At 40.8% G+C, this 18095-nt stretch overlaps 1 protein-coding gene across 1 annotated transcript in view; it reads left to right on the top strand.

The window, feature by feature from the left end:
• Positions 1 to 17383, top strand: part of itih2 (inter-alpha-trypsin inhibitor heavy chain 2) — a 101356-nt gene extending 83973 nt beyond the window's left edge. Inside the window, exons 15-21 of the mRNA XM_073066524.1 lie at positions 241 to 413; positions 2767 to 2877; positions 7183 to 7296; positions 9752 to 9950; positions 12094 to 12266; positions 13099 to 13210; positions 16962 to 17383. Coding sequence (XP_072922625.1) covers positions 241 to 413; positions 2767 to 2877; positions 7183 to 7296; positions 9752 to 9950; positions 12094 to 12266; positions 13099 to 13210; positions 16962 to 17109 — 1030 coding nt within the window. The 3' untranslated portion in view covers positions 17110 to 17383. The remainder of the gene's footprint in view (positions 1 to 240; positions 414 to 2766; positions 2878 to 7182; positions 7297 to 9751; positions 9951 to 12093; positions 12267 to 13098; positions 13211 to 16961) is intronic.
• The last annotated feature ends 712 nt before the right edge of the window (positions 17384 to 18095 follow it).

The following is an 18095-nucleotide window of genomic DNA, read 5'->3' as shown; positions in this document are numbered from 1 at the left end:
AGTCATAATTTCAGATTTTAAAGCTTTTATTGCAGTACCGTTTATAATAACGCATAACTAATATTATTTCATACTAAAGTTCAGTTTTAGTTTAGAATAATACATTTGATATCAGAAACAAATACAACAACTATCAAGACTGGATTGTGCGTTGCTAAATATTGTCGCAGTTTTTCATTTTGTTAGCCAGCTTTTCACTCCCATGAAGATTAATTGAGCTCAAATTCTTCTTCATGATAGGGCATTGGCTCAATCCGGCATTCAGAAGAGGAACATTACGAGCAGAATTTTAGCCCTAGCTCTGATTCATCACTTTGTGACCCCAGTAACTTCCATGTTGGTGGAAAGCGAGGAGACGGGGCAAAAACTGTTGGCAGATTCTCCTAGGGACACCAGGAATGGATGCTGTACAGGTTTGTTAATTCTTACGGTTTAGTTAAAAAACACAATGTATTCACGTGTCTAAGAAAGGCCTTGCAAAAGAATAAAGCCTTACATTTTTATAACATCTCTGATCATCTCTACGCAGCTGAAGAGGTACAAGCAAGTTGTGGATAAACCCGGCAGATCAGGCAGCATCTGAGGAAGGAAATTAACTTTTTGGGTCAAGAATCTTAGTCTGATGTGGTAGGAAGGGTAGTGGAAGTCATAGAGGGGATCCAGATGAAGAATCTTGGCCCAAATCATCATTTTCCCTACAACGATACTGCATGACCCGCTGCGTCTGGTACTTTGTTTATCACTCCATATCCCAGCATCTGCAGGCTCTTGTGTCTCCAGTGATGGATTGGGGTGTAGAACTATATTTTTTCATGTAATTTCTTGTAGGTGAACTTTGCTATGCTTGTTTGTATTTTTATGTAATCACCTATATATTTGTGATTGTTCAACAATTGCAGTACAGTTACTTTTGTACTTTTCTAGAAACTTCTTAGCTTTCAGTAGCAGGTGTCTCACCACATGGATCTGGCTATTTTATAAGTTAATTATTACCAAAGGAATTTTCTGTTTTCTCTAGATTGTTATGAGACAACAAATGAACAAGAGAAAATCTGCAGATGCTGGAAATCCAAGCAACACAGACACAAAATGCCGGAGGAACTCATCAAGCCAGGCGGCGTCTATGGAAAAGAATACAGCTGATGTTCTGGGCTGGGATCCTTCATCAGGATGACGAAGTCCTGATGAAGGGTCTTGGCCCGAAATGTCGATTGTACTCTTTTCCATAGATGCTCCCTAGCTGGCTGAGTTCCCCTAGCATTTTGTTTCAGTTGCATTGCTGAGACAACCATGACTACTTATTAATCTGGTCTTTTCTTCATTCTCTCAACACTTCTTCTTGTTCTTATTTGCTCTTGTAACGTGTAATAAAACGGCCATAAATAACAAGTTTTATTCCTAATTCTTAACTTCCAAAGAACCTTTGGATCGCAAAAGCATCAGGATACAACACCAACCAATAGAGTAAAATTATTGTAGTAATGCAGTAAGCACAACAGTTAATTAAAAATGCCAGACTAATTTCTTATATATAAACAATTACACAATCAACACAAGTTATAAAATCATTCAGCAGTGGAACAGGATCTGGTCCCCATCCTGTGCATGCTGATTATCAAGTGCCCCTCTACACGTTTCTATCCCCATTTGCCAACACTTAGCCTGTGGTCTTCTATGCTTTGACAATTTTAATGCTCGTCAGGATATTTCTTAAATATTGTGAGAATGTCTTGTTCAACCAACTTCTCCGGCACTGCATTCCAAATTCCTAACACCCTCTGGGTGAAAAATTCTTCCTTGTATCCTCCCTAAACTAGTTACTTGCCTTAAATCTATGACCACTAGTTATGGATAGCTATGCTGTGGGGGAAAGTTTGCTACTGCCCGTCTCATTTATGCCTCTCTTAACTTTGTACACCTCAGTGAGTCTCTTCTCCAAGGAAAGTAAAAACATCTGAGAAACTCCCTGCGGGCAGCCTCTCAGTGAATCTCCTCTGCACATTCACCAAACCAAACACGTTAGATGTCAACTTTAATTTTTGAAAAATCAAAGAAATTGATGGAGAGAATCCACTTGCTCTTTTGTGCAGAGTTGGGGGAATCAAAAACTAGAAGTTTAAAATGAGAGTGGAGATATTTAATTGGAACCTGAGGGGAAACCTCTTTCACTCAGAGAGTGGTCAGTATGTGGAATGAGCTGCCAGGGGAGATTTTGGAAGCAGATAATACGGTAAAATTTCAGAAGCATTTTGACTGACACATGGACAGACAGGGAATGCAAGGAGACAGATCGCGTATACACAGGTGGGAATTTTAATTCAGCATCATGGTCGGCACAGACATTATGGGCTTGTTCATGTGCCTTGCATTTCTCTATGCAATTATGTTGCATATTTCTCATAAGTGAACTTGGAGTTAATAAAAGGTAACTGAGTAACTATTATAATGTTTCACAGTTTCATGTAACAATGGAAAATCATAGGTGATTATCTCATGTCCTCATTTTCTTAATTATGTGATATTGAAAACTTATAATTTTAACATTATATTATATCCAGATATAATTAAAGTATCATTATGTTGTTTAGTAATGAACTACAAACTGAAAATTACTAATGTAGACAATTATGTTAATTGGAACAAGTACTTTTCTCCAGAAATAATATTGTTCATGTTATTATGGAGAAAAAGAGCTGCCACCCTCTCGCACTTAAGTAGAATTACAATGACTGATAATACCCTGACTTGATATTCTCATTGTTGTAGGAACACCTATCATTGGGAAGAAGATAACATCCATTCAATTTCAAAAACCAAATGGTCCTACACCTTTCCCTACAAAACCATCTGAATTGCTCGGGACTCGAGTGACCTCAGGTAGCACTTCTTCATGTTATTAGAATCAGTCTTAATATCACTCTCATATGTCATGAAATCTGGTGTTTTGTGGCGACAGTACATTGCAATACATAATTTTAAAAATTAAAATTTATAAATTACAGAAAGTATACATATATATTTTTTTAAACTAAATAAGTAGTGCAAAAAGAAGGAAAAATTGGGAGTTAGTACTCATGGGTTCAGTGTCCATTCAAGAATCTCATGGTGGAGGTAAAGAAACTGTTCCTGAAATGCTAAGTGTGGTTTTCTTGGGCTGTTGTACCTCCTCCATCATGGTACAGTGAGAAGTAGGTATGTCCTGGGTGATGGGGGTCCTTAATGATGGATGCCGCCTTTTTGAGGCATCGCCTTTTGAAGATGTCCTTTATGCTGGCTGAGTTTACAACTTCCGTAGCAGATGATGATGCAACCAGTTATGATACTCTTTGGTGAGGAGAAGATGTTATTTTTGATCTGCCAAGTTGCTGGGCTCCTGGTGAAGAAGTCAAGTATCCAGTTGCAGAGGGAGGTACAGAGGCCCAGGTTTTGGAGTGTGTTGATTAGAACTGAGTGTATGATTGTGTTGAACGCTGACCTGTAATCAATAACTTGTAGCCTGATTATAGGTATTACTATCATCCAGGTGATACAATGCTGAGTGAAATAATGTTACTTATTGTTGTCATCACAGTGTTTCTTTGAAAACCAGAATTTAAAATGAGATGTTATTGTAGTGGATAGATCACAATGGTAACATTCTACACCAAGAATCAACCAGGAAAATACACACTTAGTGGTCACATTATTAGGTACACCTGTACACCTGCTCATTAATCCAAATATCAAATCAGACAATCATATGGCAGCAGCTCAATGATTAAAATCATGCAGACATGGTCAACAGTTTCGGTTGATGTTCAGACCAAACATTAGAATGGGGAAGAAAGGTGATCAAAGTGACTTTGATTGTGGAATGGTTGTTGGTGCCAGATGGGGTGGTTTGAGTATCTCAGACACTGCTGATCTCCTGGGATTTTCAGGCACAACAGTCTCCAGAGTTTACAGAGAACAGTGAGGAAAACAAAAAAAAATTCATTGAGCAGTGCCTCTGTGGGCAAAAATGCTTTGTTAATGGGAGAGGTTAATGCCTTGTCAATGAAACTGGATCAAGCTGACAGGAAGGTGGCAGTAACTCAAATAATCATACTGAAGTGGTGTGCAGAAGAGCATCTCTGTACACACAACACATCAAACTTTGGATGGGCCACAGCGGCAGAAGACCAAGAGCATACACTCAGTGGCCACTTTATTTGGTATAGGAGACACCTAATAAAGAGGCCAGTGAGCGTAGATGCATAGCAGGTTCATTCAAACTCCAATGTGGCCACTAGGGGTATATTGGTAAAGTGGTTTATTATTGTCACATGAACTGAGATACAATGAAAAACATTGTTTTCAATCAGAATCAGGTTTAATATCACTGGCATACAGTATATCATGAAATTTGTTATTTTGAGGCAGCAGTGCATTTTAATAAATAATAATTAAAAACTATAAATTACAATAAGGAACATATATAAAATTAAATTAAGTGGTGCAATAAGAGAGCAAAAATAATGAGGTAGTGGACATGGGTTTAGTGTCCATTCAGAAATCTGCTGGTGGAGGGGAAGAAGCTGTCCCTAAAATATTGGAGGTGTTTCTTCAGCCTCCTGTACCTCTTCCTTGATGGTAGGAATGAGAAGAGGGCATGTCCTGGGTGATGGGGCTACTTAATGGTGGATGCCACCTTTTTGAGGCATCACCATTTGAAGGTGCCCTCAATGCCAGGTAGACTATTGCCCAAGATGCAGCCGGCTGATTTTACAACATTCTACAGCTTTTTCTGATTCCTCTCCTTTCCACTGTTGATCGCTTGAAGAGGGCTGGTGTGTGCTCCCTTGATTCCTGCTTCCCTAAGTTCACAATCAAGTTTTTGGACTTACTGATGTTGAGTGCAATGTTGTTGTTGTGACCCCTCTCAACTAGCTGATCCATTTCACTCCTCCATGCCTCCTCATCACCATCTGAAACTCTGCTGACAAGAGCTGTGTCATCGGCAAATTTATAGCTGCTGTTCGAACTGTGCCGAGCCACACGGTCGTGGATGTAGAGGGTGTAGAGCAGTGGGCTGAGCATGCATTTTTGAGGGGGATGAATGCTGATTGTCAGCAAGGAGGAGATGATATTTCCAACTTGCATTGACCGTGGTCTCCCGATGAGGAAGTAGTTTCAGAGGGAGGTAAGGAGCCCATATTTTGGAGCTTATTGATCAGTACTAAGAGTATGGAGGTGTTGAACGCTGAGCTGTAATCAATAAACAGCAGCCTGAAATAGATATTGCTATTGTCCATGATGACATGCCATCGGTTATTGTAATGCTTTACAGCACCAGCTATGAGATTGGGTTCAGTTCCTGCCAGTGTCTGTAAGGATCTTCTCCCCTTGGGTCTCCTCTGGGTGCTGCAGTTTCCTCCCACATTCCAAAGATGTAGAGGTTAGGGTTGGCAAGATGTGGGCATACAATGTTGCCACTGGGAGCATGGTGCGACTCGAAGGCTGCTCCCAGCACGTCCTCAGATGGTGTTGGTCTTTGATGCAAAATGACACATCTCGCTGTATGTTTCAAATAAAGCTTTGTATGTTTATCTTTATGCATGCAGATCGTGAGGTAGTCCAAAGGGAAATAATGCGCTGTGCAATGATTAATGGTTGGCTAATATGATAGATGACAGAATGTGAATAATATGTTACAGATTCAAAGAATGTATGCACCTTTTCTGCTGATATTGGTACTGCTTTATCCTTATCACATGTACCAAGATACAATGAAAAGCTTGACTTGCATACTGTTCATACGGATCAGCTGATTACTCAGTGCGTTGAGGTAGAACAATGCAGTTACACCATTGTTGGCACTGTGGTGGTGTTGTAATTAATGCGACGCTATTACATCTCAGGGCTTCAGAATTCAGAGTTCATTTCCAGCATCTTCTGTAAGCAAATTTATATGTTCTCCCTCTGAGTGCATGGGTTCCCTCCAGGTGCTCCAGTTTCCTCCCACAGTCCAGTTGGTAGGTTAATTGGTCATTGCAAACTGTCCTGTGATTGGTGGGTTACTGGGCGGCGCTGTTCGTTGGGCAGAACGGCCTGTTCTGCGTGGTGTCTCTCGATAAAATAAATAAAGAATGCAGCATACAGAGGAAGTGCAGTGGAGAGAGGCAGAAAGCTGAAGGGTAGGTTGTGAGGTCAAGACCCCACCTTATCATACGAGGTAACTGTTTGATCATTGCACAGTGCCATGAGGTGATGATGACTGGTACTTCACTTGCGAAGATCAGGAGGGAAAACTCCATCACTGTAGGACTTTCCTTCCCAGCTGTGCTGCGTAGGTTTATAGTGAGGATTGGTGCGTGCGGACCAACTCCACTCTTTAGGCCGGGGGACGTTCCACAATGGTACAGCGAGCTGCAACGACTGAGGCAACCACAAGGCTGTAGGTTGAGTGTCAGAAATTCCCTTCTCCTAGACAGACTGCCTGGCAAAGCTAACGAGCCCCATCTACCCGGGTTTGGAATCAGAGCTGTCCTTCTCCGAGGCTGGATGCCATCCAAGGCTGAATAGCCCAGCCTGCCCACGCAGTCATACCACTGGGCACCCAGTCATTTCATGACATAGCAAACTTAGTAAAAATAGAGATGCCAGGTGAAGGCGTTGCTATGGATATGGTACTGAAGGAGAGGCCATATGCCTGTGACTTTCTGCATGGCAAGCCAGTGGTCCTACAGTGATCACTACAGCTGGAAAGGAGAGGATATGGAAGACAATTCACCTTCCTTAAGTGAGCATGACATCCAGCCCAGTACTCCACCATCTCTGCATTGAGGTAGAACGAGGTAAAACTACAATGCAAAATAAAGTGCCCCAGTTACCGAGAAAGTGCAGTGCAGGTAGACAATAAGATGCAAGGTCATAATGGGCTAGAATTTAAGGTCAATAGCCATCTTTTCATATTAGAGGACCATTCAAAGGGCTTATAACAGTCCGATAGAAGCTGTCCTTAGCCTGGTGGTAAGTGCCTTCAGGTTTTTTTAATCTTCTGTTCAAAGCGAGAGGGGAGAAGAGAGAATGTCTGTGTAGGCAGAGTCCGCGGAGGGGAGGCTGCTTTCGGCTCTGTAGCAGATTTACCCAAGGATTGGGATGTTTAACTGTATCTTAGGGGGAAATCTGTTCAATAATCATGACCATATTTTTCTCGTTTAGTTGATAATGATCCTCACTTCATCATTCATCTGCCGAAGAGTAATGAAGTTGTTTGCTTCAATATCGATCCACAGCCTGGAAGAATCCTGAGCCTGGTGTCAGATCCAATCAAAGGTAACAGAGAAACCACTCGACTTCTCTTCCAAAGCACTTATTATGTCAAAGTAACTATGTGCACTTGATAATTATCTGTCCCTTGTATAAATTACGTTTGATTATCCTGATTGAGCTCTTTGATAAGGCAACAACATTGATGAAGGAAATGCAGTGTCATCTTGCTAGTCCCATTCTCACAAGCAAGTTAGCAAAATTGATGCTTAGGGAGTTACAGGATCAGTAGCAGAATAGATAGGATACTAACTTAAATGAAGACACACGAGAATTGTATAAGACTTTGGTGAGGTTTAATTTGGAGTATTGTGTGCAGTTCTGGTTATCTACTTACAGGAAAGATATCAATGAGCTTGAAAGAATACAGAGAAAATTTACAAAGTTGTAGAGGACTTGAGGACCTGAGTTATAGGGACAGTTTGAATAGGTTAGGGCTTCATTTCCTGGAGTATAGGAGAATGAAGGGAGATCTGTTAGAGGTACACAAGATTATAAGGGGTATAGACAGTGTAAATGCAAGCAGGCCTTTTCTTCTGAGGTTCGGTGTGACAAGAGCTAGAGGTCATAGGTTAAAGGTGAAAGGTGGAATATTTTAGGGAAACTGAGGGGGAACTTCATCACTCAGAGTATAGAATGAACTGCCAGTGGAAGTGGCAGGTGTGGGTTCAATTGCATCATTAAGAGAAATTTGGTTAAGTACATGGATAGGAGTGGTAGGGAGGGCTGTGCTCCAAGTGTGAAGCAATTACACCGTACAATATTTTGGAATAGTTTAGATGAGATGAAAGGCCTGTTTCTAACCTCAATGACTGCTGGAATCTGGGTCACGTGCAAAAGCCTGGAGGAATTCGGAAGGTCAAGCAGTATCTATGGAGGGAAATGGGCAGTTGATGTTTCAGGCTGAGACCCTTCAGCACTGAAAGATAGAGGGGAGATAAGCCCCACAGTGGTGGGTAAGAGCTGAGCGAGACCGAGCAGGCAATAGGTGGATATAGGTGAGGAAGGAGCTGGATGGACTATGATAGGTAACTGAGAGAGAGGAGAGTGGGAGATGAACCAGAAGCTCAAAGGTGATAGGTGGAACTGACAACAGGCTGAAGGATTAGATAATCTACATGAAGTAGGGATTAACACACACAAACCACTGGAGGGCCTCACACGAGGAAATCTGCAGATGCTGGAAATTCAAACAACAACACACACAAAATGCTGGTAGAATACAGCAGGCCAGGCAGCATCTATAGGGAGAAGCACTGTCGACGTTTCGGGCCGAGACCCTTCGTCAGGAGGGCCTCAGCCGGTCAGGCATCATCTATGGAGGGAAATGAACAGTCGGCGTTTCAGGATGAGACCCTTCAGCAGGGCATGAAGCAAGAATCAGTAGTGATACTCTGGTAACTGGTATTTTCAAGGACTTCCTTTGTGCCGAACTGGTCAGTTTACCAGACTGCTGGATGTTATTCCTGTTGGTACCCCATCACACTTCTAATTCACATTTTCTAAGATGTTACACAGTGGCATTATAAACTTTCCAATGAACCAGCTGAGTTTCAAAAGAGTGTGGAGAGCAAGGCCCCAGTGTATGAAGGAAATCCAGCAAACGGGCCTTTGGTGAGTTGAAAAGGAAAGTGTGAATGAAAAACTGATGAGCCAGATGGTAAATCATCAGGATTTCTGAATTATCTGCGTTCAGATGAAATGCCTCGACCCAAAATGTCAACAGGCCATTGTATGGCATAGGTTTGTGTTTGGGTTTTTGCCTGCGGGATGGTGTAAGTTTGTGTGTGGGTTTCTGGCTGTGAGACAGTGTGAGTTTGTGTGCGGATTTCCGCCTGTGAGATGGTGTAAGATAGTGTGGTGGGTTTTTGCCTGTGAGACGGTGCGAGTTCGTGTGTAATTTTCTGCTTGTGAGTCACTGTAAGGTTTTGTGTGCATTTCAGCCTATAAGCCAGTGTCAGTTGGTGTGTATCTATCAAACTATGAAAAACTCACACACGGAGCTAAGACCTTTCTAAATATCTGTTAGGCGAGCAATGGGGGACAACCCCAAATTGCAGTTGCAAATGTTTGTGTTTAACAGTGAATGCACAACCTCCAGAAATTCCTGCCTCATTTACTCCTCAATAAATGTGTGGCAATTTAATGGAAAACCTACAAAAATATAAATAACTTAGGATAGGAGTGCTTAAAATGTGGAAAAAAAAAGAAATAAGGCAAAGCAATATTGGAATGGGGGCAACAGAACTAAATGATTATATGTGGTTCAATATCACCATCTAGTGCTTGAGCAATGACATTGCAACAAGAAAGTAGCTCTTCCCCTTTTAAAGGATAATCCATCCATCCTGTTAAATAGATTATAGATCCACCATCACAGCCTCCAATCAAGATATTTACACAAAAACACTTGTACTGATTTTGTTCCTTTTAACACACTCGCATTATTTTTTCCCCACAGGCATTGCAATCAATGGTAAAGTCATCAGTGGAAAGAAAGCCAAAAATGAGAAGTTGAACACCTATTTTGGAATAATCGGGCTCCATTTCACCAAACTGAACCTAAGCTTTGAGATCAGCACAGAGAAGATTCTCGTGAAGGATGGGGCTCAGAAAACTCTGCTTCAGTGGTCAGAGAATGCTATGTTGACCCATGCTAAGTAAGTTGGCTGGGGAGAGAAACTGAATGAATGTGTTTGTGCCACGTCCACATTGAAGACTTGAGATAATGGTTTTGTAAAAGGAAGAAATGAATCAGCTTTATTATCACTGACATACGGCCTGAAATGGGTTGTTCTGTGGTAGTAGTTTGGTGCAATACATGAAATATATGATAAATTCTAATAAGGAATAAAAAAATTTTTTAAAAAAGCTAAATAAATAGTGCAAAAAAAAGCAAAAATAGTGAGGTAGTGTTCAAGGACCGTTCAAAAATCTGATGGTGGAGGGGAGGAAGCTGTTCCTAAAGCTTTGAATGTGTGCATTCAGACTCCTGTACCTGCTCCCTGATGGTAGTAATGAGAAGAGGGCATTTCTGGGGTGTGGGGGTCCTTGATGATGAATGCAACCTTTTAGAGGCATCTCCTTTTGAGGATATCATTGACGGTGGGGATGTTAATGCCCATGATGGAGCTGGCTGAATTTATAATCCTCTGCAGCGTTTCCCAAATCAGCTCAGTGATGCTTCTATATCAGACAGCGATAAAATTCTGGTAAAGACAGAGACAGTGATAGAGATTTTGGTGAAGTTGTTCCAGAGAACATCATCAGGAGAAGAAAAAATGGGCTGATCCCTGAAGCTTCCTACAAATGATGAAATGCATCGTACTCGATTATGCTGTTCCAACAGTAACGCCCAATTCAATGCCAAGAACAAAATGTGGATGGAGAGAGAGAACTGAAGGACAATAGATTGGACTGCATGGTATCATCCTGGTTAGTGTCATGCTATTACAGCACCAGCAACTTGCTTCAATTCCTGCTAATGTCTGCAAGGAATTTGTACATTCTGCCAGTGGCCATGGGCGCTTCCCCTGGGTGCTCATTTCCTCCCTCATTCCACTTGTGCAGCGCGAGACGAAAAGATATAAAGGACGAGACTAGCAGGCAGAGGTGAACAACAGCAGTGTAGGATCCCATCCAAGTTGTACACTCATTCTGAGCTTGAAATATTGTATATCATTGACCTGGAAGTCTCTTGTGCACCGTGAGGGCACCTTCGCAAGAAGGGCAGCAACGGCTCAGCACCATCTTCTCATGAGCAGAGAAGGGTAACAAATGCCGGAATTGTCAGAGACAGTCCCAGCTGAAAAATGAATGAAGATTAACAATTTTAAAAAGTCATAAAAATTATTCTGGGATTCTGGATTCTACTATAAGAACAGACTCATAAATTCAATTTTCATAGAGAAAAAATAATTTGAAAGTGAATAATAATCATATTAGGTACCTATTGTACCTAATAAAATAGCCACTGGGTGTATATTCATGGTTTTCTTCTGCTGTAGCCCATCCACTTCAATGCTTGACATGTTCATTCAGAGATGCTCTTCTGCACACCACTTATTTGAGTTACTGTCGCCTTCCTGTCAGCTTGAACCAGTCTGGTCATTCTCATCTGACCTCTCTCATTGACAAAGGTGTTTTCACCCACAGAAATGCCACTCACTGGATTTTTTTTTTTGTTTTCTGCACCATTCTCTATAAACTCTAGAGACTGTTGTGAGTGAAAATCCCAGATCCGCAGTTCCTGAGATATTCAAACCACCCTGCCTAATACCAAAAATCATTCCACGGTCAACATCACTGAGGAAATATTTCTTCCTGATTTTGATATTTGGTCTGATCAACAACTGAACCTCTTAGATTTGTTTGCTTGCATTGAGTTGCTGTCATGATTGGATGATATTTGCATTTATGAGCAGGTGTACCTACTAAACTGGCCATGAGAGTATAATTACTTTTATTTTTAAGAGGTTTCTATTCATAATTCAACTATGTACTTGGAGTTGACTAGCATGAAAAATTCCATGCACTAGAAATAACACAATATTGTTCAATGTCCTATGGCTCATTGTATTATAGGGATAGCTTTCGGAGGTTTGGTTGAAAATTAAAATCCTGTCTGTAATCCTAACCCAGCGCCTTAGTGAGGTATTGCTCCATCAGTCTCCGTGACAATTAACCAGAGAGGGATTTATTCTTACATCAAGCAAAGCATGAAAGTTCTGAAAAACTATTCAGACTAATTCAGAGAAGCTAGTGAAACATATTCAGTTTGCTTGTCTTGTTTTCCTGTTTTAGTTTTGTTATCAGGGTGAAAAGAAATACTAACGTCACAATCACCATGGACAGAGATATGGTTTTCTTGATTTTACTTCACCGTGTCTGGAAAAATCATCCAACCAATGTGGACTTCCTTGGATTTTACACTCCTCCCACAAACACATTCTCCAACAGTGTCCATGGATTGATTGGTAATTACTTCTCAAAAATTCTTTTTTATGTAACTCTATCAGTAATCATGGCGGTGATGCGGTATTTGAGGCAGCCAATTTCTAGAATACAAGGAACCAGGAGTGGGAGTATGCCACTCACTTCCTCAAGCCCGCCTCACAGTTCAATGGCCGATCTACACCCTGGACTCAATTCCTCTTCTATGCGCAGTTACCACAGTCAATCACCAATCTTCCTTGAATTTATCGACCTTCAATTTAAGTACTTCTTATGGCTCCCTCTGGGAAAATTTCAGATATTCATTATCCAATGTGAGAAGGAACTTCAGCCCCTTATCTTATAATTTTTATGTGCCCTCACTTGTGACTCTGTCTCTTAGGAATAAATGCCTTGACATTTACAGACTTCCCCCTTAGAATCTCATACAGTATGTCTCAATGTTCACCTCTCTTTTCTCTAAATTCCAAAGAATGCAGATTCAGTAGAGAGTGATTACTGGTGTAGTACCTGGGAGGCACAGTAGCGTAGTGTAGCACAATGCTTTATGCAGTACCAGCGACCCAGGTTAACTTCTTGCTGCTGTTTGTGAGGAGTTTGTACATGCTTCCCCATGCACATGTGGGTTTCCTCTCACAGTTCAAAGTGTACCGGTTGGTAGGTTAATTGGTTATTGTAAATTCTCTAGTGATTAGGCTCAGAATAAATTAAGAGATTGCTGGATGGTGGGGTTCGAAGAGCCAATTCCATGCTGTATCTCAATAAATAAAAAAAGTTAAAGCCTATAAAATGGACGAGATGCTAATTAGTCAGGTTAAGAAGGTTCAATGACAAAGGGAATTCTCTTCGTTGCAGGTCAATTTACCCATGAACCAGAAGTAAATGTGTACAATGTGTACACCAGCTCGGACTCAAATAAGCCACAAGCTACCATGGAAGTGAAAGGTCACAGAATTACCGTAACCAGGTACGTAAATAAAGCAATGTCATTACTGAGCAATTATTACCAATTACAGAAACACACCATATCTTTTATTTCCTTCTTTGATCTTTTCACATTGCAGATTGTACTCTGGTGTGTTCTCAAGGATACTTGTAACCTGAGAGGTTGGAATTAATAGCTTGGGGTTAATCACTGAGCCATGGCTAAGGCTTGAAACATCAACTGGTTATTACTTTCCATAGATCCTGCCTGACCTGCTGAGTTCTTCCAGCTTTTTTTGTGTGTTACCATGGCTAAGGAATGAGAGAATGCTAAACCTCTACTTTACACATATATAGGACAAATTAGAAAATAGTGGGAACACTTAGAGAGGGAGAGGGAAAGCATTTAAAGTTTTAGATTTTCTTCGTGATTTTTATAAATGACCTGGATGAGGAAGTGGAGGGATGGGTTAGTAAATTTGCTGATGACACAAAGGTTGGGGGTGTTGTGGATAGTGTGGAGGGCTGTCAGAGGTTACAGCAGGACACTGATAAGATGCAAAACTGTGCTAAGTAGTAGATGGAGTTCAACCCAGATACGTGTGAAGTGGTTCAATTTGGTAGGTCAAATATGATGGCAATGTGTAGTATTAATGGTAAGACTCTTGACAGTGTGGAGGATCAGAGGGATCTTGTGGTCCAAGTCCATAGGACACTCAAAGCTGCTGTGCAGATTGATTCTGTGGTTAAGAAGGCATACGGTGCATTGGTCATTATCAATTGTGGGATTGAGTTCAGGAGCTGAGAAGTAACATTGCAGCGCCGAAGGACCCTGGTTAGACCCCAATTGGAGTAATGTGCTCAGTTCTGGTCACCTCACTACAGGAAGGATGTGGAAACAATAAAGGGTGCAGAGGAGTTTTTCAACGATGCTGCCTGGATTGGGAAGCATGTCTTATGAGAATAGGTGGAGTGAACTTGACCTTTTCTCCTTGGAGCGACCCAGGATGAGAGGTGACCTGATAGAGGTGAGAGGCATTGATCGTGTGGATAGTCAGAGGCTTTTTCCCAGGGCTGAAATGGCTAGCACAAGAGGGCACAGTTTTAAAGTGCTTGTAAGTAGATACAGAGGAGATGTCAGGGTTAAGTTTTTTTTTTACACAGTGCGTGGAATGGGCTGTCGGCGACGGTGGTGGAGGGTCTTTTAAGAGACTCCTGGATAGGTACATGGAGCTTAGAAAAATAGAGGGCTATGGGTAATCCTAGGTAATTTCTAAGGTAGGGACATGTTTGGCACAACTTTGTGGGTGAAGGGCCTGTGTTGTACTGCTGGTTTTCTATGTTTCTATTTTATTATTTTATATTGATATTTTGACCATTATTACAGGATTACTGAACAAAATACAAATCTATAAACAATATCAGCAACCAGTAAAGTTTCAACTTCAAATTTTTTAAGTTCATTTTTAGGTGTGATATTTTTTGCTTTGTATTGTAGGTTTAGTTTTGGAAATTGCTTTCCTGTGTTTGACAAAATCAGGAAACAATAGCAATTACAATTGTACCATCAACATTTTAATTGAAAATACTTTTTTGTTTTCACAAATTTCCCACTTACACTGTTATTCTTTCATCTTTCTTCAAAACCATCATATCACTGACCAACACACCACATAGATAAAGGACCATGATCAATGTGAGCATTCAGATGGCAAAGTGAATGAAAGCATCATTCCTAAAATGTTAACAATTGGTGCCAGTGGGGAGTTCTATTGGCAGAGTATGAATCACGTGTAGGCAGATAAGTTTGGTTTATCTTTGCATCATAGTTGGCACATACATTGTGGGCTGAAGGGCCTGTTCATGTACTGTACTACTTTACGGAAATGCATGAACTCACAGTTTCTGCACATTAAACTCCATTTTCCCAGGTTAACCACAGTATACACAGTAGCGCATCGCTTTACAGCAGCAGTGACTACTGATTGGGGTTTAATTCCCGCTACTGTCTGTAAGAAGTTTGCATGTTATCGGCATGATCACTCCGGTTTCCTCCCACATTCCAAAGATGTACAGATACGGTTCGTGAGTTGTAGACATGCTTTATTGACTTATGAAAAATGACATTTTTCAGGCTGCCCAACACAACCTTGCTGATTTAATTTGCCGCAAGTGACACATTTCATTTTCAATGTACATGCAATAAATAAAGCTAATCTTAACAGCCCATCAGAGAATCACAATCCTTAGCTCTTTATTCCCTCAAGATTGTAACACCATGGAAATCATGTGAAATGTCAGAACACAAATTCAACCATTGTCTTTTTGAATAAGGAAACATGTGTCACCTCCCAGAGCAGTGTTTGTTTTAAAATTGTGTCATTTAAAGTTGGAAATAATATACATGGGATCAAATGAACAGAAAAGTACCATTTAAGATAGAAAACCTTTGGCCTTGGTCATCCTCATCAGCAGAATGGGTAATTATAATTGAAATAAAGATGTGTTACTCATATACAGGATTAAGTAGGACAAAACGTAGTTCCAATCAGCAGATTGTTCAGATTCGGATTTAGCTTTATATATCACTCGTACATCGAAACATACAGTAAAATGTGTCATTTGCATTAAGACCATATGAGCTGAATTAGTCCAGTTTGCCCAGAGTCTGCTCTGTCATTTCACCATAGCTGATCCAATTTTCCTCTCAGCCCCAATCTCCTGTCTTCCCAGTATCTATTCATTCTGTGACCAAGCAAGAATCTATCAACCTCTGCCTTAAGAATACATAAAGACTTGATTTGCACAGCTGCCTGTGGCAAAGAATTCCACAGATTCAGCACTCTCTGGCCAAAGAAATTCCTCATCTCCATTCTAAAAGGACACCCCTCTATTCTGAGGCTGTCTCCTCTAGTTTTAGGCTCTCCCACCATAGGAAACATCCTCTCCACATCCACTCCATCAAGGTCTTTCACCATTCCACAGATTTCAATTAGGTCACCCCTCATTCTTCTGAATCTTAGTAAGTACAGGCCCAGAACCATCAAATGTTCTTCATATGACAAGCCATTCAATCCTGGAATCATTTTTGTAAACCTCTTTTGAACCCTTTCCAGTTTCAGTAAACCCGTTCAAAGATAAAGGGGCAAAAACTGCTCATAATACTCCAAGTGAGGCCTTACCTGTGCCTTATAAAGCCTCAACATTACATCCTTGTTTTTATATTCTAGTCCTCTTGAAATGAATGCTAACATTGCATTAGCCTTCCTCACTAGATTCAAGCTGTGAATTAACCTTTTAGGGAATCCTGCACAAGCACTCCCAAATCCCTTTGCACCTCAGATTTTTGTATTTCCTCTCCATTTAGAAAATAGTTAACTCTTTCATTTCTTCAACCAAAGTGCATGACCATACATTTCCAGACACACTATTCCATCTGCCAGTTACACCAACCCACCCAAGGAAGTGCTGACCACAGCTCACAAGTGCCACTATACATTCCGGTATTAATACAGCAAGCCCACCATGATCAACAGAAAAACACAGACCATACGATACAACAAAGCATCAGCAGCGAAACCAGCCCCATTGCTCTCAACCAGCAACTGAAGGACATAGATTTAAAGTGAAACATAAAAGACTAAAGGATTGCAAAGCTTTAGCGAAAATCAGTGGTGAAACACATGCCTGCAAAAGGTGGTGGGGAACAAACACAATCAGACCTTCCAACAGTGAATGAGGTAAGCGCTTGTATGCTTGTGATCTAACCTAACCATGTGTGCATTGTCTTGTAGGGGGGTGCAGAAAGACTACAGGACAGACACCGTAAATGGAACAAATATCCACTGCTGGTTTATCCATAACAGCGGGAAAGGATTTATCGATGGACACTTTAAAGACTACCTCGTTCCACACCTTTACAGTTTCTTGAAACGTCCATGAGGTTTTTAAACATGACAAAGGGTAGATTATACAGTATAGAATATTGGCACAGAAAAATGCAAACTAATTTTGTGTAAATCAGCATAGTTTGATTGAAGGCTAACCATGGCAAATGGAGGTTAATGTTGGGAAAGTATGAGGTCATGCACTTTGGTAGAACATACATAATGAACACTTCATTGACCTGGGAATACCATGATGACTTTTGCAAATGCTTGAGATTATTAATTTTTTTATGCAGCACGTACTGAATAAAGACATGATGCCAATCTAACAGTTTGCTGTTATCTCATTAATACTGGTAGTAAAGTTTGGCGTTTGGAATGAAGAACTTCTGCTCATACACAGGACAAGTAATCCAATGGAAAAACATTTGCCTTGCAGACACTGCATATACATTCCAAGGTGCTGACTAGCACAATCATTGCAACAACCTAATTTAGGAGACAGCACCATCTCCAGAGGTATGGCAGAAGCAGATACATTTAGGGGCATTTAAGAAATGAGCTGCGTAGGTGGAAAGGGTTAGATTGACCTTAGAATAATAGGTTAAAAGGTCAGCACAACATAGTGGGCCAAGTGGCCTGTACTGTAATGTTCCATGTTATATTATTTTCACAAAATGAAAGCAGAAAATGGATGAATAGGAATAAATTTAACATTTTCTTGGTCTTTTCAGATTGGTCAAAATGTACATGTGACATTTACTGTATATTCAACATTCTTTAGATACTTTTATGAGCTGGCAGCTATTCAGCTAGAACCCACAGAGTTCTAGGAGGATGAAGTTAAAGACGAGATACACCAGGCAAATGTATAGATACACATCATAACTGTGTATAAAGTTATGCAAGATAAATCAGCAATTTCCAGGGGGGGCATAATTTTAAAGTACAGGGGGAGAGGCAAGTTTAATTTTAAGAGAGTGGTGGGTGCATGGAATGCTTTGCCAGGGGTGTGGTAGAGGCAGATACATCATGGACATT

This window comes from Hemitrygon akajei, chromosome 14 (assembly GCF_048418815.1).
Source record: "Hemitrygon akajei chromosome 14, sHemAka1.3, whole genome shotgun sequence".
NCBI classification, from domain to species: Eukaryota; Metazoa; Chordata; class Chondrichthyes; order Myliobatiformes; family Dasyatidae; genus Hemitrygon; species Hemitrygon akajei.
Note: the sequence above shows the minus strand (reverse complement) of the source record. Positions and strands in the feature narration are given on the sequence as shown.